The sequence below is a fragment of the Carassius auratus genome, chromosome 2 (assembly GCF_003368295.1).
Source record: "Carassius auratus strain Wakin chromosome 2, ASM336829v1, whole genome shotgun sequence".
Taxonomy (NCBI): domain Eukaryota; kingdom Metazoa; phylum Chordata; class Actinopteri; order Cypriniformes; family Cyprinidae; genus Carassius; species Carassius auratus.
Genome location: NC_039244.1, coordinates 26,258,780 through 26,282,405, shown reverse-complemented (window position 1 = coordinate 26,282,405; position 23,626 = coordinate 26,258,780). Strand labels below are relative to the sequence as shown.

Genomic DNA, 23,626 nt, shown 5'->3' with positions numbered 1-23,626 from the left:
CAACCTCGGTTGAGAGACCAGAAGCTACGAGATGTAGCTTAACTTCCATAGCTCTAGGCGGGGGTGAAATATTGTGCCCTCTGCCTGCAAGAGGAGATCCCTCCTGACAGGAATCTCCCATGGTGAGCTGTCGAGGAGCAAGATCAGATCTGACAACCATACTCGGGCCAGCCAGAACGGTGCTACTAATAGAAGACGGACCTGTCCCGATGCACTCTCACCAAAACTCCTGGGACTATTTTTCAACCAACTTTTTACTTCTACTCTTATATTTTCATGAAGTTATCTGTACTTTATACTCCTTGCATTTAAAAAATAGGTTCATTACTGCTATTTCATTTCGGCTTGTTTTCATTACGACTTGTCATCATTAAAAAAAAAAAAAAACACACACACACATCCGGATGGAGTGAATTTGATTGTGATTGGATGAGAAGTATAAACATATTACGACACCCTATTGGTTTGAACGCGATCCATCGCACCTGCACATGACACAAATCACATCACACTCCAGCAAGGACAGCCAGTGTTGGGTTCATTTATCAAAAAATATATTTCTTAAGAGTTATTGTTTCTCAACTACTGGCTCACTTATCAAATGGGTGCTTTCCTCCGCAAATTAAGCTACTGTAGGTAGTTCGGTAGTGAGACGTTTGAATAAATTAGCATTTGCGATTGACAATGTTGTGATAAGTGGGCTATACCGACTTTGTAACTCGTTACTAGAGCTGAAGATCTTTGCCCGAACCCGACGGAGACCGTCGGTTTGGTCGGGTTCGAGCTTAATTTATATAATTTTACACGGGCTCGTGCTCCAGTTTGGTAAATAAGCGGTGATGTGATGTATTTCGATTAGCGCGAGAAAGAAATGTGAGGTGTGGAAGAGTTTTGACCATGTTTATAATGAGTATAATGATCCAGTGGGTTATATTGCTGGAGGCACCATCAGTGAGCGCAGGAATGTGCTGAAGCCATCTCCAGAGGATTCAATCATTTTCATCTACAAAAACATGTAGGCCTAGCCTAATCTTGGGGAGTAACCCTAAAGGTTTTAAAAATTATAACAAAATATGAATTGAGTCTTAAATGCATAATGTAGACAGAGTAGGCAATATAGGCATTATTCTTTTATGTCAGCTGCTAGTGGCTAAGCAAATCCGGCGGAGCCTTTATCTTAATTTTGTTATTGCCAAATACCCATCTTAATTTAGAATTTATCTTTATTTAATTTAAGAAAGAAATGTTTTATTGGTGTTTTGGTCTATTTATAGGCTATTTAGAGTGCTGAGATGTTACGATGTTACAAAGGACTTATTTTATTTCTTTATTCCAACTTCCAAGTGGTCTAGTCTACGTTAGTAATGAATACAGTTAAAACGTATAAATGATTAATTCTTGACAAAAGGCAAAAGAGCTGTGTACGCACATTTGAATAATGTTGAGCTGTAAACAGGTTCGGGTTTTTTATTCTTAATGGCTTTTTTTTTCTTACATTACTTTTACTTTTATACTTTAAGTAGTTTTGAAACCAGTACTTTTACAGTTTTACTTGAATAAAAAGTTTGAGTTGATACTTCAGCTTCTACAAAAGTCTAGGTCTTTAAACCCCTAGTATCTATACTTCTACTTTAGTAATGAATGTGAATACTTTTGACACCAGTGACAGTAAATGACTGGCCTTCTCTGACTTTCTTGACTGACGTGAGGATCGACTCGATACGAGCAGGGGGCAGACATGTCTGCATTGGGATTGAATCCCAAACCATGCCCAGATAAGTGGTCCTCTGTAATGGAGAAAGCACATTTTTCTTGCCGTTTAATCTTAACCCCAACTTTTTCATATGGGCGAGAATGACATCTCGATGCCAAACCACCATCTGCTCTGATTGATCCAAAATCAACCAATCGTCTATATAATTTAGTATGCGGATGCAGTGGAGCCAGTGCATCATCCACACACTTCGTGAATGTCCGAGGTAAGAGTGCTAGACCAAAATTAAGAACTTGATACTGGTAAGCTTCACCCCTGAAAGCAAACCTTAGGAACTTCCTGTGATTGGGAAGGATGGAGATATATGACAATACCTGCTTGATAGTAAACATCTTGAACTTCAGTCGCATGACTGAGCGGTTTAATTGACGCAGGTCTAAAATCTGACGCAACCCCCCATCCTTCTTTAGAACTATAAAGTATTTGCTGCAGAACACAGATTCTCTGTCATGAGGAGAGACCACCTCAGTAGCCTCCTTCCTAAGAAGGGTATTTACTTCTTGTTCCAATATCAGAGCCTGCTCGAGGCCCATTAGTGTGGGAAAGACCCTGTTAAAAAGTGGCGGCGGAGCACAGAATTTAATAACCTTTTTCTACAGTCTGCAGGACCCAATGAGACACATTTGGCAGTGGCTTATACGCTGCTAAATAGTCTACTAAGGGAACCAGTCTCTTGATTTTTTATGACAGACAACAGTGAATAAGACTGACAGAAACGTAATGGTAACTGACACACAAAAAGAGCTTCGCTGAATGACAGAAAGCTGACGCTTGTTCCACCTTACGTGCTTTTATAGAATCCTGGTCGCTACGTCACCTGCCTATGATGTCACACCCATTCATGGGACTGATTACACAAGTTAATCTGAGCTGGTCACACTGAAGGGAATTCCGGATGCAGCTCGAGTTCCTGAAAAAAAAGCAGTGTCCTTACTTTATCAAAGGAAAACCAGTCTCCTCTTGGCTTATATCAAAATTCTCAGATATTCTTCTTAATAAATCCTTGTTTTGTACTTCTAATTAGTGACTGTTGTTTTGTTTTGATGTTTCTGCTGCAATTCCGCATGCATCACTTCTGAGAGGTGCATGAGCAAAGATTTCCTCATACGTTATTCCCCTGTAACTGCTTTGTTTACAACTGTGAGCACAAGCTTGATTAAGGGGGGGGGGGGGGGGTGAAATGCTCATTTTCACTCAATATCCTGTTAATCTTGAGTACCTATAGAGTAGTACTGCATCCTTCATAACTCCAAAAAGTCTTTAGTTTTATTATATTCATAAGAGAAAGATAATCTGTAACGATTTTTCCCGAAAAAAACGCGACCGGCTGGAGAAGTGACGTGTGGGCGGAGCTAAATAATCACGAGCGCCAGTAGGCTTTTGCGTTGAGAGCGTTTTGAAGCTGTGACACCGTGAGGACAAAATCAACCAAAACAAACCATGGCTAACAGTCAGATTCAGCCATTTATTTATGATTCAGAATCAGATCCAGAATCAGAATCAGATCCTGCTCCTGAAATTTAACAAGAGCAGAATCAGCAACAACGTCTCTATGTGGTATGTACTGAAACTGTATATATTTGCTTAGCGGTTTTGGAAAATGACTAAGTTCCACTTTATCGTCTTTTTTTTTTTTTTAAGCTGTACATGTGGAAAGTGCAGTTTGATGACAACATCGCATGTTGTTTACTTGATGTGCTTACGTGCCGATAGCTAAGTTAACAACAGAGATATTTGAAGCAGTTTTACTCACCGCATGCGGTTCCAACACACGATCGTGACCCTTTTTCGTTGGGACTGCATTATTCTTAAGAAATAAACGATGTGCAAATCCGGCGTCAAACTGGGCCTTGTTTGTAAAACAAGCATCTTCGAAATGCAGGGAACAAACACAAACACTTGTACAACTCTGTTGATGCTCTGTAAAAATAAACTCCATCCACTGATCCCTTAATGCTGTTGTTTTTTTTTTTGGTAAACTGTGCAGGGTTGTCTTGCCCTGGCAACCAAAAACACACTCCTTTTGTGACATTTCGCAACGCTCTCGCTCTGATCAGTGAATGTCTGTGCTGTGCTCTACGGGAGCGTGCGCTCTTCCGGCAGAAGTGCCCTCAGGACCCATATAAGGAAATTCCGTTCCATCTAACGTCACACAGAGCCATACTCGAAAAAAAACTTTCCGAAACTTGTGACAAACCGGAAGGAGTATTTTTGGAACAGAAATACTCCTTCAAACGTACCACTTAATTTTTGAAACTTTGTCCATGTTTAGCATGGGAATCCAACTCTTTACCAGTGTAAAAAACTCAGTATGCATGACCCTTAAAGTGATTATAAAGTTTTGAATATGGATATTTTTCTTTTCTTACAAAACTGTTTTGAATATGGATATTTTTCTTTTCTTACAAAAATGCATTGATTCGCTACAGGAAGCTTTTGTTTACCCCTTGGATCCACGTGAAACACTTTTTTTTAATGGATGAGCTTTTTGTTAAACTTTTGCATCCAACAACTTGAAAGATCTCATTTCTTTCTTTTTTTTAATAACTCCCAACTGAATTTGTCTGAAAGAAGAAAGTCATATACACCTAGGATGACTTCAGGGTGAGTAATTTATGGCTTAATTTTCATTTTTGGCTGAACTAACCCTTTAACATAAATATATAATTTGTATTGTTGTAAACTAGCAACAGACTCAATCTGTACCTGTGAAACTGGACTTATTATGTTGTATTCTAAATCATGTGATTTATCTGAATTTCAACAGCATGGCTTGTGAAAGGTGAGGAGGAGAGAAGCAAAGATGAGACTTCAGTTGCTGGCGGCACCACTGAGAGTTCAGGCAATGCTGGGCTGAGGAAAGATGAAATGGTAAAGTCTTCTGCCTGACCATAAAGTTTAGCAGAAAATCTGAAAGAAACGTTTTTGCAGTTGTCTTAATTTTCCACATCAATTAGGTCTTTTTTTATTGACTTTACCAATAGAAAGCCTTGCTTTTTTAGAAGAAACTGAAAGGCTGACGAGATCTCAGGTGTTGTCTTTTTAAAATATAGCTCAGGTTTTGCCTGCTTTCTGTTATATATAAAATACAGTTTGCTAATTCTACATGGTTTATAGGGAAGAAATTGGCCCTTGATCACAAGTTGTCATGGTTCTGCTAGTGTGTTTGTTGTTGGTGCCATGTGCTCTCCTGTCTATTGTCTGACCCCACCCTTCTTGTTATCTCATTATTGTTTTAGTTACTCCATCTGTGTCTCCCTCGTTACCCTCCTCCCTATTTATTCTTTTTGTTTATTCAGTCCTTTGCTGGTCCTTGTTTAATGGTTATATTCTGAGAGTAATTTTCATATGTGTGTATGTTCATCTTGCCTTGTTGTGCCCCGTCTTTGCCTGCCTGCCTGTTTTTTCCCCCTCAGGGTAGTTTTTGCCAGCAGGCTAGTATGGGTATATTTTAATTGGCAATTATGCCAACAGTCGTGCTTTTAGGATTTTTGGTCAAGACCTCATTGATCAAGTAGTGATTGCAAGATGAAGCATTGAAGCTTTTCATCCAAATGGTAATGATTGTATACCATGACATAACTTTGTAATAAACATATTGGCATGAAATGAATGGGGATATCAAATGGCAAGTATTTGCTTATAATAGGCAGGAGGGCCAATATTATTAGTCTAAAACTGGAAAATGTTTAACAGGGCAGAGGTCTGTGAATTTATAAGATCAAACCGCTTCCTGAACTAGTCAGTCTAACCGAGGCTTTGGATGTCATCAGTAGCTGCTGTATGGAACCATACTAATCTGATAGTAATAGAACTTGGAGCACAATCAGAATAAAAAGTCCAATGTAAACATGTCAGTCAGATTGAATTGGCCAGATCCGACTAAAATTTTGATCGGATTGTAAGGGATGGTTTATTCCTTTGGTAATCCGAGCGAGAGGACATGTAAACACTTGATCGGATTGAAAACCAAAACTGGAAAGTCTTGAAAGAAGAAATAGCATAATGACGCAAAGAATGAGCTGTTCTTCCTGGCAAATAAAGTGTCATATATAAGTGTCCAATGTGAGACACCAATGTGTCCCTGAGCAAGACACTTAACCCCTAGTTGCTCCAGAAGTATGCAACCTCTGAAATATATAGTAATTGTAAGTCGCTTTGGATAAAAGCGTCAGCTGAATGAATAAATGTAAATGTGTCCCATCATTATAAAACTTCCCTTTCACTCAGCATCTGTGAAGTGGAGCAGGACAATATGAGTCCTTGTTTAAGACTCTCATCAACAAACGACTAGTTTTGAGTGTGGGAAGGGGCACTTAATTTTTTTTTTTTTTTTTTTAAAGTAAGCAGTACTGCACAACAGTTCATGTGTTGGTCATTGCCTAAATAGGTCAATCTACCCTAATGAGATAAATATCTAGAGTGCTTTTTAAAACAGTATGCAACAACAGTGGGAAACTCTGTATATTCATGCAGTGTGCGCATGTCAAAAGAGTAAATGTCATTTGTTCCAAAAATACTCCTTCCAGTTTGTCACAAGTTTCGTAAAGTTTTTTTGGAGTATGGGTCTGTTTGACTGTAAGGATCCACCCGCCAGCCCAAAGAGCAGAATCCAGCGGCCTGGTCGAAGGTTTAATGCATATTCGGTCTTTTACTTGCGCTTCTGAATTTATCAGGATTTAGTTTAAATCCTAGTCTAGCTCCAAGCTCAATCTGACTCCAATTTCACGTGATGTTTCTATTTAAATACTGATCACAAAGGTTGATTATGTATCAATTTCGATATTTGATTATTCTGGATAGAAGCCAATTTAAAAAGGATATTTGCAATTGCGAATCACATTGTAACCGTGTGGCAACTTTGCTCCTGCACAGATACTGTAGTCATATGGGCAACAACCACGTGATCTACGCAGGAGACAAACAAATTTAACATAGTCACACATGTAACAGTTATTCTAATTTAAGACACATGTTCTAAAATGCATAGCAAAACACTCAGGTGTTTTAGAGAATAAATTTAACTAGCCAATGTGCACAGGTAGTAACACAAACAACTATACAATGTGCTCTATGGGCACAATGTTTTTAACACAATTACATTTTTGAGTAAATAATAATATACCTGACTTCAAAAAGATACATAGTATGGAGCATATGAGATACACTCCACACTATGGGCTGATCTGACTACAGAATCGCCCCGTACTGTTTTGTCACTCCCCTTAAATACTCAGACCAGACAACAAAGAAATCTTCAAATCAGTTGTAAAAACATAACGGTCATATCGGTTCAATAGGTTCCCGCGGTCACATAAGGGTCAAACCTGGTTGGAGTTAAACATTCTCAAAGACCCCTAAAGGCAGAGATGTATAGTAACGAAGTAGAACTACTTCACTACTGTACTTAAGTACTAAAAGGCGGTATCTGTACTTTACTAGAGTATTATTTTTTTCTCCTACTTCCACTTTTACTTCGGTACATATTTTCGCTGAGTTTAATACTTTTACTCCGATATTTTTTTTATGTGCTGCATCGTTACTCGTTACAATTATAATAATGTTACGAATCATTCCATTACAAACCACTGCCAGAACTGTAGATGGCAGGTTTGATGAAGCTGGCAAATCATTGAGCGAATCAAAAGAGACTGCGCGTGCTGACTGAACTGCTGTGAAGAGAGAGATGAACACCGAGCCGAGCCAGATAATAGCCGTGTTTCCACTATCGAGCTAGGACCGGGCGTGCTAGTGCGTGCCAGGGCCAGTCGTGTTTCCACTGTCACTTCCAGGGCTTGATCGTGCCTCGCCAGGGCTTCCTTGGGGCCAACGGCCAGGTTTTTTCGGCCCGACGAAATCCTTGGGCCAAAGCGGGCCAGCTGGGGCTAGAGGAGGGGTTACGAACAAAGGCGGAGTTTCTCCGTGTCTGGAGGGCGTCAGCGCGGATCATTTCAGAAAGAAAACAACTTTAACACCAGCATTAAAGACTTTTTAAAATCAGTTGAGCTCAAAACTCACTCTTAGTCAGCAGTGAGTGTTTGAAATAACTTTATCCGATGTGGATTATAATCACTAAACAAGGCAGAAATATTTATAAGCGATGTAAAAGACTATGCACGATAAACATTAACATTACCATGGTAAATATGACCGCTTGGAGAAATCAGACGTCAGCTTCTTATTCTTTATCACAATTGTGTATTTATTAAGTAACATTTTATCTGTCGTCTTGTTTCGTGAGTTTAGCTCCACGTTTCATATCATCAAAATATAATAATGATTTTTGTTCGGGAGCTTTTATGAAAATAGAGATTATGTGCTGTGGATCATTTCAGAAAGATAGCCGCTATAACGCCAGCATTAAACGCTTTATTTAAATAAGTTGAGCTCAAAACTCACTTTCAGTCAGCAGCGAGTGTTTGAAATAACTTGATCCAATGTGGATTAAAATCACCATACAGGGCAGAAATATTTATAAGCGATGTAAAAGACTATGCACGCTGGGCATTAACATTAAACATGGAAAATATGACCGCTTGAAGAAATCGGACGTCAGCTTCTTATTCTCTATCACAATCGTGTATTTACTAACTTATATTATCTATCACAAGCCTCGTCTCGAGAGTTTAGCTCATGTTGCCTATTATAAAAATATAATAATGTTTTTGTTCGGGATCCTTTATAAAAATAAAGATATCATTCATTCTTAATGTGACGTATAGGCCACTGTGACTACAAATAAACAGATACAGACTCTACTGTATAAGCAGGCTATTTTCATAAGCGTTAAAAATAAATATATAAAATATAAAGTGTATTTATGTGCGATTAATTTTGAGTCTTGATAAAATTAAATCATTATGATCAATGTATCACTTATTCTATAGTTAAAACATCCATGCTTTTGAATTTGAATAACAAAGCATGCAAACAAACGGCCGCTTTTATCATGTTCGTTTTGTGATCGCGCATGTTCCAGTGACTTATTTCTTATTTTTCTGATAACTTCTCTTTGTTAGTGAAATAATGAGGTTACATGACGTTGTTCTGAGAGGCGTGTCAAGGGCGTGTTTTAGTGACGAGCAGCGGAGCTTCAAGTTCCCCTGTGGAAACCCTGCGCTACTCTGGCCTCGGTGCTACTGGCCCGAGGCTATGAGCCCCGCCCGGCCCGCTTTAAGCCCTGGCTCGCACTGGCCCGACAGTGGAAATGCGGCTAATGACTCGTTCAACCGGTTGCATCGGTTTTCGGATGACCAGTAACGTTAGTTCTTTCTGACAGTTCGATTCAATAAACCAGTTGAAGAAAACAGTTCACCGATTCTTTTGCACTCGATGCAATGGCGTCATTGGCGTTGACTGCACATGGGCTCATAACATTAACACAGAATCAGTTCAGAATCAATCACCAAAAGAATCAGTTCAGTTCCAGACGCTCTGTGTGTCGGTTTTCTTCACGCTAAATCACACATGCGCAGTATCATCAACTCCTCGGTTCACGAATCGGACGCGTCTGACAGAAACGGTTCTTGACTCGTGAACGAGTCATTATCTGGCTCGGCTCGGTGTTCATCTTCAGTTCTCTCTTCACATCAGTTCAGTCAGTGTACTGTTTGAGTAAATGAATTACTCCGGGATATTGGTTTGTTTTAACTCAGAGGGAGTGTCAGACACATTAAACAAGTTAACAGCTTAATTCATCTGTGGATTAATGCGCATTGGAGACGCGAACTGTTTAAAACGATTCAGTTCGATTTGGTGGACTGTTTCAAAAAGATCCGGTTACATCGAATGATTCGTTCGCGAACCAGATATCACAAACTGCTTTGTTTTTAACTGTCTTACAACAGACACGGAAGAGAAGACAATGCTGAATAAAGTCGTAGTTTTTGCTATTTTTGGACCAAAATGTATTTTCGATGCTCCAAAAAATTCTAAATGACCCTCTGATGTCTTACGGGTTTGAAACAACATGAGGGTAAGTTATTAATGACATCATTTTGCAAATTGGGCTAACTAACCCTAGTAACCGTTTTTTGTTTACAAGAAGTTACAGTCAAAGGAATTGTGATTGTCCTTTAGGTTAATCGTTTGAAATAGTAAAAACAATATGTTCAAACTTTTGACTACTTTCTTTAATAGCTACATAACACAATACTTCTACTTTTACTTTCAGTACTTGAGTAGTAAATTTTAAAATAGACTACTTGCAATACTTAAGTACAAAAAATGTTGAATACTTTAGTACTTCTACTTAAGTGTGGTGCTTAAAGAGCACTTCTACTTCTACTCAAGTCACTTTTTTGATAGAGCACTTGTACTTTTACACAAGTATGGTTCTCTAGTACTTTATACATCTCTGCCTAAAGGGGAACACACCTCTTCTCAACAGAACACAATTCTACAAAAGTTCTTGATCTTTCTCATAATATAAATGACTATTTTGAAATAGAGACCATTTAACCAGTCGCACAGAGACCTTTAAAATTATGCTAAACAAGAAGTGAAAAAACAACATTTTCACAAGATATAACATGGCAAATGGATATTCTTGCTTTTGGAGGAGAAGAGTGAGAGTCAGAGGCAAGGAGGGGAGAGGAGAGGGGGGAAGGAGGTCGTAAATAGGTGTTGTTTACACTCCTTGAAGATCTCTTTTCCAGATCAGTTTTATTGTTTTATTGCATGGCAGAATGGTATCTGTTTTCTGTGAGCTCCTGAGTTTTGGCTTGGAGAGTTAATTTCGTAAAGGAAATAATTTAATTCCTTTCATGACGTTTGATGGTGTGGAATTTCCTTATATGGGTCCTAAGGGCACTTCTCCCGGAAGAGCGTGCGCTCCCGTAGAGCAGTGCAGAGCAGAGACATTCACTGATCAGAGCGAGAGTGAACTGGCCCAAAAGAAGTGTGTTTTTGGTTGCCAGGGCAAGACAACCCTGCACAGATTACCAAAAAAAAAAAAAAAAAAACAGCATTAAGGGACCAGTGGATGGAGTTTAGTTTTACAGAGCATCAACGGAGTTGTGCAAGTGTTTTTGTTTGTTCCCTGCATTTCGAAGATGCTTGTTTTACAAACAAGGCCCAGTTTGATGCCGGATTTGCATATTGTTTATTTCTTAAGGATAATGCAGTCCCATCGACAAAGGGTCACGATCGTGTGTTGGAACCACAGGCGGTAAGTAAAACTGCTTCAAATATCTCTGTGTTGTTAACTTAGTTATCGGCGCGTAAGCACATCAAGTAAACAACATGCGATGTTGTCATCAAACTGCACTTCCCACATGTACACCTAAAAAAAAAAAAAAAAAAAGACGACATAAAGTGGAACTTAGTCATTTTCCAAAACCACTAAGCAAATATATACATTTTCAATAAATACTACATAGAGACGTCCTGCTGTAGTCGTTGCTGCGGCTGCTGCTCTTGTTCAATTTCAGCCTCGGGATCTGATTCTGGACCATAAATATTGTCACGGGAGGAGCACAAAACAGACACAGTGGGCGTGGCGTCAGGCCTCGGAGAGGCTTTTATTAACAGAAATCATAAAACAAAGGGAATAAAAGTGGCCAAAGGGGGAAAGTGTCCAAAATAACAGGGGATCTGGTGTCCTCGTTGTGCTGCGGGGTTCGTGTGGGTCGGGCAGTGTTCATTGAGGAAGGGTCCAGGCAAGGGGCGGAGTCCGGCGGCCGCACGCGCTCCCCTCCTTGGTCCGGGGCGCGAGGGGCGGCGGCTTCCTCTAGCGGCCGCATCTCTCTCGTCGGCCGCGGCGCTGGTAGGGGATGGACGGCCCGGCATCCTGTCCCGTCGGCCGTGTATACGGGTGCGGTTCTCCTCCGGATCGCGGGTCCGGCTGCTCACGTCTCTTGTGGCGCGGGAGTCCCTCAACGCACCCTTCCTGGACCCACGAGGACACCAGCGTGCATGCACGGGGAAGAGACCGGTCTCCTGAGGAGAGGCGCGTTGGGCTTTTAAACAGCGGCGGTAATGAGGCTCCACTTCCTTCAGGTGTGCCCCATCGCACGCCGCCAGCCCTGACTCGTCCAGCGCCCCTCCTCTCACACACCCACTCCAGTCGGGAGCCTGGTGAAGGGCGGCGATTTAGGACGGGGTGCCGGTGACAATCAGGGAGGAGGCAGCTGACTCGTCACATTCCCCCTCCCAAGCGACATCCCCGTCCCCAGGGCGCCACCCACACGGGAGTGCTACCATCCTCCACCAGACTCCAAACGGTCGGAGTGGGCGGGGATTCCTCTCCGGGCGGTCCTCCCTCTCGCAGCGCACCAGAACAGGGACAGAGAAACCGGGTTTTAGTGACAGCCTCAACCAACCACAGGGTAAAATGACAATAACAGAAGTCACTTACCCCTTTTGTGGCTGGGAGGCTGTCCCCAGTTTTCCTCCGTCCCAGTCTGGGTTCTCACGAACGTTTGCAAGCGAGAGGGAGTGACGTCACCAGACGTTTCCCAACTGCGCTGTCTAGGCTCCGCCTTGCCCGCATTCTCCACCAGTGTCACGGGAGGAGCACAAGACAGACACAGTGGGCGTGGCGTCAGGCCTCGGAGAGGCTTTTATTAACAGAAATCATAAAATAACAGGGAATAAAAGTGGCCAAAATAGGGAAAGTGTCCAAAATAACAGGGAATCTGGTGTCCTCGTTGTGCTGCGGGATTTGTGTAGGTCGGGCAGTGTTCATCAAGGGAGGGTCCAGGCAAGGGGCGGAGTCCGGCGGCCGCACGCGCTCCCCTCCTTGGTCCGGGGCGCGAGGGGCGGCGGCTTCTCCTAGCGGCCGCGTCTCTCTCGTTGGCCGCGGCGCTGGTAGGGGATGGACGGCCCGGCATCCTGTCCCGTCGGCCGTGTATACGGGTGCGGTTCTCCTCCGGATCGCGGGTCCGGCTGCTCACGTCTCTTGTGGCGCGGGAGTCCCTCAACGCACCCTTCCTGGACCCACGAGGACACCAGCGTGCATGCACGGGGAAGAGACCGGTCTCCTGAGGAGAGGCGCGTTGGGCTTTTAAACAGCGGCGGTAATGAGGCTCCACTTCCTTCAGGTGTGCCCCATCGCACGCCGCCAGCCCTGACTCGTCCAGCGCCCCTCCTCTCACACACCCACTCCAGTCGGGAGCCTGGTGAAGGGCGGCGATTTAGGACGGGGTGCCGGTGACAATCAGGGAGGAGGCAGCTGACTCGTCACAATATATGCTGAATCTAACTGTTAGCCATGGTTTGTTTTGGATTATGTTTTTTTCCTCACGGTAATGTCACAATTTCTAGTGCTCTCAACGCAAAAGCTTACTCGCGCTCATTATTTTTTAGCTCCGCCCACACGTCACACCTCCAGCCGCTCGTGTTTTTCCGGGATAAACGATACAGACTACTTTTCTCTTATAAATATAATAAAACTAAAGACTTTTTGAAGTTATGAAGGATGCAGTATTACTCTACAGGTACTCAAGATTAACAGGATATTGAGTGAAAACGAGTCTTTGGTTCTTTTAATTGTGATGATTTTGGATCACATTTCACGAGTTCACTGACCAATTAATTTTTTTTTAATTTTTTGCCTTCTGGAAAGTATGTTAATTGACTGTACATGTTACTCAATACTTAGGGGCTCCTTTACTTACTGCCTCAATTGGGCTGGACTGGGACATGAAAAATGGCCCTGGCAGTTTTGCTCAGACCGGCCCACCACAATCACTCGGACATAACCAACCAGTACAACATCCTTGTGGTCCCTGTAGATATGCATATCTACCATTCCATTCCCAAAAACCCCTACAAAGCTGAGAACTTAAGTGCCACTGGACCAGTGTACTCACTCTCTCTTGACCTCCCTGGTGATCAAAGGTGCTCTCCTCCACAGCTAACTCAACCTGGTTTAACTATACATAAGGACAGAGGGAGAGATGATTACAATTATTTGGAAGAGTTATTAAAAGTACATTTAGTAAGGATCCATTTTGGTTATATATTCCTGTATTCTTGAAGAGCAGGATTTCTAGATGGACAATGTGCTCCATGTTATAAAAGCTAGTTAATCCTTTAGAACACAATAGAATGTGGATGTAGAAAACTGTTAATTCTAAAAATAAATGTTTTTTTTTTTTTTTCAGTGAACCAGACAGCAGAAAAAAATAGTTTACAATTGCATGTATAGGCTACTTTGTTTTAAAAGCACAAAACCCTCTTTAATGTGACACCAAACAACATTTACCTCTCATTGTTGATACCATAAAAAAAGAAAAACAAACTATGCTACCAAATTACTCACACAAAACGTCCTAATAATCTATATGATATTCATATTATTCACTCACCGTTAATATAGCATATTAATGATATTGGAAATTCATTAGAAACATGAGAAAATATCTACTTCATTTAATATACAGCTACAGTAATCAAATATATACAACTTTCAAAATGCAAGGCAGGTTTTAATCAGGGGGGCAGGGTTTCATATTTTATTGAAGCATCCCTGGGCGCCGCCATTGGCTAGTGGACCCCCACCTGCTGTTAGAATTCCATTGACTCCCATTCATTTTTACCTCACTTTGACAGCGAATAAAGACTCCATTTGTCCATTCATTATTTCTAAAGAAACATGAAAATGTATAAAAGGCCCCATTACCTTGTATCTTACGTTGTGGCCCCGTGGAAGCAGTTTTTTGAAAAAAATAGTCTAATGATTGCATCATTACCTTCTACTCTCTGTTGCACAGTAGAGAATTTACCGTATGGACAGGAGGAGAAGTTTGCAAGCAATCTTTTAATGTCTCTGAGACTATTGGGGGGAAGTGGAGGCATGAAGTCAAGGGAGAAGCCCATAGAGAGTACATAAAAGCAACGGGACAAAATTATTCAACAACGTTTGCAAGATTCGGTGGGTGATTCAGATTTCTCTTGGCACAGCTATTAGAAGACTTACATTTGTCAGACAAGTTGCTCACGTGACAATCTACGTCATCAAACTCAGTTTGAGTCTGTATGCTAAACCCCCAGGAAGTGCCTGCTTCTAATTGACTTCACTTGTCTCCTTTGAATCAATGGAGTCGCTGTGTCCATTTCTTTTACTGTCTATGGTTTTAATCCCCAAATATCATGCATTAGCTACCTCTCTTCCAACATGTAACTCGTCATGGGCGCTTTGACTCAGGCATTTTGAGTTATAATTAAAATAATAAAATGGCATCATTTTAAGTTTTTCTAGAGAAGGGCTATATGGCCATTATGGATATTAAAGGGTTAACATTAGAATAGTCAGCCGAAGTTGCAATTGAATAAGTTGACTCTGCTAACCTAGCAACAAAAACAATGCAGAATGATGCCTCTGACGTTGTCTGTGGTTCAGCTAATTCCTTGACACGTCTGTATGCCTTGACACCAGCCTCAATCCATTCCTTGTGAAGTTCCCTCAAATTCTTGAATCGATTTTGCTTGACAATCCTCATAAGGCTGTGGTTCTCTCGGTTGGTTGTGTATCTTTTTCTTCCCCATTTTTTCCTTCCACTCAACTTTCTGTTAACATGCTTGGATACAGCACTCTGTGAACAGCCAGCTTATATAGCAATGAATGTTTGTGGCTTACCCACCGTGAGAAGGGTGTCAATGATTGTCTTCTGGACAACTGTCAGATCAGCAATCTTCCCCATGATTGTGTAGCCCATTGAACCAAGCATTGTGGTTTATTGCAATGTATTTTTGTGTAATGCAATGTGTTCATGTGGTTTAAGGTTAAAAAAAAAACCATATTATTTTCCACATAATGTACATTATTGTTGCTCCTCTCTGCCCCGCCTTTCTGAGATGCGTCAATTTGAACAAAGCTCATCGTTTTGAAAAGCGAGATGTGTGCTGATTGGCTAGCTATCCAATGTGTTGTGATTGGTTGAATTCCTCAAGCATGTGCCCCTTACCATACTGTGACGCTGTCTCCCGGCACCACGAGACAACACCAATAAAACCCATTACAAATGAGGCATTTGTTGCATCCAGTGGGGACATAATTACTGATTATAATGACTTAATGTCTTTATACGCTTTGCGACGAATATCGCGCTGCATAAACATAAACCATGTCTGCATTTGTGATGGGAGAAGAGACAAACAACAAACGCTACTCTACTTTACTCAAAACTTGCATCATCAAATGGCATCGATTACGTCGACTACAAAAATACGTTGACGTGCGTGTAATGCCTCAACGCGTCACACTTTTTACATCTCGCGTAATGGCGGCTTCTGCTCCTGGGAATGGAGAAAGTTGCATTCTGTCACAAAAACAGAGACCACAGTAATCAAAAGTATGGGAATACTTTAAACAGAGGCCAAATAAAATGGTCCTTTGTTCCCTTTGCAAAAACGAATATGGTGTACCACAGCTGTGATGCATGAGCACCTCCGAGGAAAACATACTGGCGCTCTCCGGTGTTACGGTTTAACTGGTTAACGTGTTATCTGGTGACCAACTTCCTGGTTCAGGTCTACGCTGCAGATGTGATGGAAACACTTCAACCACATTGAAGTATTTTTTGGAAAAAAAATGAATAAAGTTTGAAATATTATACTAGAAGTTGTACTTATATTTTTTTGTAAAGTTATCCGAAGCATTCATTAGCTAATCAACAAAAATAACATTAGATTAATAATTTATTTTAATAAAAATAATCGTTAGAGTAGTCGAGTAATCGAAAAAAATAATTGTTCAATTAGTCGACACAAAAAATAGTCGTTAGTTGCAGCTCTAAAATGCATTGCACACTTCTGCATGTTTGGGTTGAACTGTTCTGGAACAGTGTTGTAAATACAACTAAAACACTGATTAGTTGTGTCCTCTTTTGGAAGGCCAAACAAAGTAGTTTCTCTTTCACAACGAAGCACACAGCAGTTAAAGTTAAAAGGGGCTGCTGTCATGAGTAGGGTGGCATTTGAGAGGACTCCTCAAGCTGAAGGGATCCCCTGAATTAAGTGGAGATCCGCCATCATGTTCCTGAGATACTGACACCAGTCAACACTTTCACTTTAAGTAAGAAGGTCTCTCGTTCAGGCAGCAGGATTCAATCTTTGTGTAATTCGACCGTAAGTGCCCTGCGAAGTGGACTTCATGTGAGATTTTGCCATGATTCCAGTTCCAAGAAAACGTACATGTTACATTCAAAGGGCATTAAAGTGTACAAGACATGAATTTATATTGTATTTATTTACAGAGGTAGCCTATTTTATATCACGCTTCACACTTCTCTAGTAAGACAGTAGTGGCAAATTCGTGAATGAATGTTCCGAAGTGAAAAACTTCAAAGGAATAAAGTTGAATGGAATTAAATTAAAATAAATTAAAGGTGAATAAACTTTAACTTTACTGTTCAGTACACTGATGTCAGACCCAATTTGGATAATGAAGTTTATTGTTAAATTGTTAAATGCCCTGACTCCATTACTTTTGTCACATCATTATAAGTGATTGATCACCACATTTGAGTGATCATTGCAAAAATTTGTTTATGTATATATATTCTGCTCATGTATATACTGTATTTTATGTATAGTTCCAGTCAAATGTTAGGACACATGAATGGGAAAGCGTCCAAACTGTTGACTGGTACTGTACTATAATATACACATAGAATATTGGCCAATATATCGATGTTGGCCTTTTTTACTCCCTAATATCAGTATCAGCCCCAAAAAAACACATTGGTCGGGCTCTACTTCTTTATGCACCAAGAGCTTGAAACACTCCAAAGAGAAAGGAAAATTTGAAATCGCATTATATGACCACCTTTAAAGCTATCAGGACTGTACTGAAGGCCTCAGCCTCATTGCACCGTGGAGGAAAAGGGTCACTATGGGGTGTCTATCCACTGATAGATCACCAGAAGGGACATGGTAAGCTACAATGGCCACCACGTAAACCTTTAGGTGGAGTGGGTTAACCCTGCAGAGAGCCTGGCTTGTAGAAACTCCAGAATTGTACCAACTGGGCAGTTAACAGGGTCAAGCTGGCAATCTCTGTACCATGAGGTGAAGAGTTTCCACCTCAGGGCATACAGTTTCCTCGTTGACAGGAGGGTCTCAACAACCTCAGTTGAGAGATCGGATGCTACGAGTTGTGCCCCCTCAGGTCAAAAAGGTCCAAAAACTCTCCATATCTACTTCACCACCTCGGGGTGAAGCCCCCCGGGCCTCGACCCGTCTCGACAGTATGTCTGCTCCCAAAGTCAATCTCCCAGGAATATAGACTGCTCCGAACGAGAGGAGTTTGTCCTGGGACCACAGATCTGGTGTATGCAGATGAATGCAGATGTCTCTGGTGACTGATATAAGAGACTGCCAATGTGTTTTCGGTGCGCACCAACACATGGTGACCTCTCAGGTCTGGGAGGAATTATTTCAAATGCTCGATGCACAGCTAGCATTTTTAGACAACTGGTATGCCATGTCAGATGGCGACAGCTCCACAGACCACGGGCAGGGTGGCCACTCATGACCCTACCCCAACCGGTGAGGGACACGTCTGTTGCTAGCGTTACACGGCGACAAAGTGCTCCCAGCACCGGGCCCTTATTCAAGAACCAAGGTTTCTTCCACACGTCTAAGGCACGAAGGCATCGCTATGTCAATATTCCATTCTTCATATCGATTATAGTGATATCTCTTACTGTAAATTACTGCAAATCAAACATCGGTTTGTCCAGCAAACGGTCGTAAGATTAACTTATCAACTTTCAATAAAGTTATCACTTCTTATAATTCAAGGAAAATATTCTCTGGCCATGAAAACATTATTCTATCATTATGAAATTGTTTACTAAAAAGTAAAGAGCGTGTAGCTAAATCAAACATTTCATTGACTCGTAATGTGAGCGGTTCAGGGGCAATCATGAATATATATTGTTTTTTAATAATTGAACTCATAATACATCAAACTAAAAATCACAGAGAGTAAATACGCATGCGATAATACAGACAGTAAACTTTGTACAAGACATAACGGAATACAAATGAGGGAGGGAGAGAGAGAGAGAGAGAGAGAGAGAAAGAGAATGAATGAGAGAGAAAGGACGAGAGAGAGGTGAGAGAGAGAGCGTGATCACAGACTAAGCTCGGTTATGCAAACTCACAGACAGTAACCCTTGAAAGACAACAACGAATCAAATCATAGACAAACTTTAAGCAGCATTTGAATCTCCATAGAGAATGATACTTGCATGGGTCCAGCGTGCGTGAGCGTGGTTTTTGGAGAGTCGCCAGACCAGCGTGCGTGTGAACAGCGTGAGCTGGAGCAGCGTTGTCCTTTGTGGCAAGGCGTGTTCTCTCGTGTCTTCCGGGGTTGCTGCGGAATCGTGCGATATTTGAATGGTCCAACAAAGCAATGTTTCAGAATTCGTATTCCTCGTGTGGAGAGGCGAATAGGTGAATAAACTTAGTAAGGAAAAGAAACGAAAACAAAAGAGATAAAAGCTCCCGAAGGAGCCATGAGAACGTCTGTCCTCTCATCCGCCGTGCTGAGAGGGACGGCGATAGGAGAGCGGACCGAGGCCGCAAAGAAGGACCAGCAGGGTCAGAAGCGTGGAAGCAAAGAGCAGAAGCTAAGAGCAAGAGAGCGAGGAACTTCCTGGGTCAGCTCTTATGGCTTGAAATGGTTCACACCTCTGTTCGCGTGAACAACCAATTAACGTCCGCGATCTGAAGCGGGAAAAAGTTCCTTTGTCTCTGGGGAAACACCCACTCTAATAAATTATGGCTTATCAGATTTCAGCAGTGATATTCTACCAAGTTCGTAATTCCAGATTAATACATTTTTCATTAATTTCCTTTATATAAGTGAGTCGGTCAAAGCATGACGATTAAACGGATACCAAAAATAACATATATAAATGATCAAAACTTGAAGTTACATTTAAATGCAGAATTACACACACTTTTATTAACACACAATAAAACTGCAGATACTCCAATTTATATGGGGAAACATCTACTGCACAAAAAGGCAATACTCAATACATTTAGAATACATTGAGAAAATAAAAGGTTACTATTCTCTTTTCTAAGAGTTAGCTTTCCTGTCCTGTTTCCCTGTGGGATCATAAAGTTTTATGAGCTGCTAAGGGGGTAGGGTTACACTCTGTCACGATCGTTGTTATGGAAAACACAGAGAGGGAACCAATTGCAGGTAAGTCGTTTATTTAGGGATAATCCAAAGGGGTAAACAGTCCAGGCAGGGGTCAAAACCAAACATAATCCAAAACATAAACAAGACACAATAACAAAAGCAAGGCAAGGCAAGAGTTGACGGACATGAATAATACTCAGACATTACACAAGGACTCCGTAACAAAGACTCAGACCGGGTATTTATACACAGAAGGATAATGGGGAAACAGGAGACAGGTGGGGGAACAATCAATTACACAACAAGGAGGAAGGTGACCAAATAAGGGAACAGGAAGTGATCTGGTGACGGACACTGTGAGAAAGGAGGACATCTAGTGGAACCCCAGGGAACCACAACCCAGACACTGTGACACACTCAGATTCTATTTGAGAACATTCATTCCAAAAACATTTCCCATTTACAAGTCAGCAATTTATAATCCTCGCATAACAGGATTAACCATTTTTATGCAATACACAAACCTATTCAAAATACATCTTATTAATAAAATGACGAAGGTAAAGAACGTTAAGAAAGGTTTGTTTGTGTGTGTGTGCTTATGTGTGTGTGTTGTGGAATGTGTTTCATTTCTCCTTTGAGGCTCGCACGGGTATCGTAAATAATTTAAATCCAGCCAGGCTGGCGCCAGGCATTTAGTTTAGAAAGAGTGGAGTTTATATGCCTGAATTCAACCCATGAATCGATGACCTGCATATCCGTTACAATACTCTTATAAAAATTGGAGAAACTGCAAACGTGGAATAAGTCCCACCTTCTAAATAGAAAAGCCAATTGTCAAAGATAAAATCATTGCATCTTTGTTTTTCTTTTGTTTTTTCACCTTATTTCAAATTACGAAACACTTGATGTTTCTCCGTGCAGGTGGTTGAAGAGCCAGTGTTGGTGATTGAGTCGTCCAGGCTACAGTCTCCTCTCTCCAGTCCTCTATCTGTGAGCCATCAGGTGAAGCTCCTGCAGAGGGAGTTACAGCAGCAGGAACAGAGGAGTCAAGCCGCCTCCACACAGGTCACATCACATGTCTGATCGCTTTGGCATTTTGGTTGAATTTACATGTTGCATATATATAACACACCTGTGGCACTGATTTTATTTCGTGAATGATGCAAGATGGTTAAATCCTCTTCATATTTAAATTAGCAAGTCAATGAATAATATAAGCATTGTGCCAGTTTAAAAAAGGTGGCTGACGCATCACAAGGAAAATGCAAGCACATCCAATTTAATGCAAGAGGGGGCCCCCTAGGGGGGATGCAGATATAATGGTCCATGTTATATTAATAATGACATTTCTGACTGTTCAAATGGTCAGCTGTCTCTGTCTCAATTGCCTGCCTTGTCTGCCCTATTGCTATGCCTCTGGTAAAGAGGAAGGGTTCGATTACATTTACTCTGTGCTGCCATTTGAGGTATTTATATGCAATCTGTCACCACATAAAAGAGTGCGAAAACGGCATTGGTTTGAATCTCCTGAAAAAGAAATGGACAGAATTTAAAAGATAAGAGTTTTTTTCTTATCAAAAGAAAAAATATATCTGTAAGTTGCCAATGAAGTTCCGCTTGTGCAGTGGTTAAAACAATACTGTATTTGTTCGGCACACCAAAAATAAATTTGTGTACCATTACACCTCTATACTACACAATTTCACACTATATATAACATACAGTACTCTTTTTGCAGTCACAGAGTAATTACTTAGAAAAGTACCTACTCGAAAGAGTATGAAATTTCAGCCAATGACTTACTCATAAAGACATATACCGCCACCTACTTTCAGTTTTATTTTCTTATTTAGAAAAAAAGAAAGAAAATAAATATATATATATATATATATATATATATATATATATATATATATATATATATATATATATATATGTATGTATGTTTGTAAATAATAATGTAAAATCAAGCATTAGTAGCAGTAGTTGTTGTTGTTGTTGTTGTTGTTGTTGTGTAGGTGGTTCTACTGCAGCAGCAGCTGTCGGTAGAGACCAGCGCCAGGACAGAAGCTCAGGCTAGAGTCCAGCAGCTCCTGCAGCAGAACACTGAACTCCTGCAGCATCTCTCACTGCTGGTCAATCACGTCCAAGAGCTGGAGCTCCGAACTCAACCACACAAAAACTCCCCTTGTAAGTCTCAAGTCTCAAGATGTGTGCAATCAAGAGATTGTGCAAGGCACAAGAGTAATTTTGCTTGTTTAAAAATTTGTAAAAATAAAATCAAAATCCATTTACTCGTCATTATGTTGTTCCAAGACTTTCTTGACTTTCCTATTGCCACTGATCACAAGAGAATATATTTTGAAGAATGTTCATGCTGCCCTTTTTCATATTATGTCTTTATAGGTCTCATATAGGTCTTTACAAGAACCATAAAATTAATTCCAGACACAGCTTGAACCCATTAGTATTTGTAGGTATTGATCAATAATATTTACATGTGCGCTTTTTTTTGTACTTTTATATATAAACTACTGTTCAAAAGTTATATTTAAAATATATTCATATAGAAAACAGTTAAACTGGTAATAATATTCAAAATTATTACTGTTTTTACTGTAATCAATTTGTTTTTGATCAAATAAATGAACCCTTGGTGAGCATAAGAGACTTCTTTCAAAAACATTAGATCCCAAGATATCACTTTCAGAACAAATTTGACAGCCAATCAGAATACATCTGACACCAAAGAGCTTGAGCACTCAAAGTAACAGACAACAGAACTGTAGCACACACGTATCGTTATTATCCATCGATGTTGATGCAAATAAGCATTATATAAACCTTTATAGTTTTCATTCTAGGTGTGAACATGCCTTTACTCTGGTGATTGTATGTTTAGCTTGATAAAGTCACCTCAGTAATGGCACTTCTGAGTTATTCTATCACTGACTATGCCATGATGCCATTTCCTCCCTGCAGTGGGATCTCAAGACAGCCTTCTGGAAATCGCCCTGCGTGCCAACATGCCAGCTCTATCACGTGAGCCCAACTCAAATTCTGTCTCAAACAGCCTGGTTTGGCTTGATGGCTTCCGTTTTTTCTCAGAATCTTCAGATCAGGAGAAGAAGCCAGAGCGGGACCGTGACTCAGGACAGGGTCAGGATGAAGATCAGTCGGGTGGCTGCTCTCCTCCAGGGAACCAGTTTCTTGGTTCACTGGACACCCCTGGATTCAGAGAGTCTGGTATTGCATCCGGATATGAGTCCAACACGGATGAGAGCGATGACCGGGACAGCTGGGGCCAGTAACTTTGTGCATCTGATACCGCTTTTCCACTGGGGCAGGTGCCAGAGCTGGAGCCGATGCTCAGTCAAGAGTGGCACTCATTCAGAACCATCTCGCGTTTTCATTGGCAATGAGAAAATCCTTCTACATCACCTGTGACCGTAATCACTTATCTCTTGTAGGAGAGCATTGGTCTGTTCTGTCGACTTCTGCTGAACTAACACATTTATTTTTTGTGTTAAAACCATGATGACTTTTAAAAATGGTGCCTTCCAAACTGCGGTCTGTAGTGGAAACTCTGCCTGTGGAAACTCCTGTTTGAGGGTAGCAAGGTTTCAGGCTGGTTCAGATTGTTTTTGAGCAGAAAAGCAAAGCCTGGTTCCCTGTTGGGCTCTGGGTCTGGCACCAGCCCCATTGGAAAAGCAGTTTGAGTCTCACTTTGAGACTGGTAGCAG

The 23,626-nt window shown here is 41.1% G+C and overlaps 1 protein-coding gene across 1 annotated transcript in view; it reads left to right on the top strand.

The window, feature by feature from the left end:
* LOC113038543 (carboxyl-terminal PDZ ligand of neuronal nitric oxide synthase protein-like) overlaps nucleotides 1–23,396 on the top strand; it is a 36,868-nt gene extending 13,472 nt beyond the window's left edge. The window contains exons 7-10 of the mRNA XM_026196057.1: nucleotides 4,542–4,645; nucleotides 20,805–20,948; nucleotides 21,902–22,073; nucleotides 22,866–23,396. Of these exons, the coding sequence (XP_026051842.1) occupies nucleotides 4,542–4,645; nucleotides 20,805–20,948; nucleotides 21,902–22,073; nucleotides 22,866–23,194 (749 nt within the window). The 3' untranslated portion in view covers nucleotides 23,195–23,396. The remainder of the gene's footprint in view (nucleotides 1–4,541; nucleotides 4,646–20,804; nucleotides 20,949–21,901; nucleotides 22,074–22,865) is intronic.
* Nucleotides 23,397–23,626: the final 230 nt, after the last annotated feature.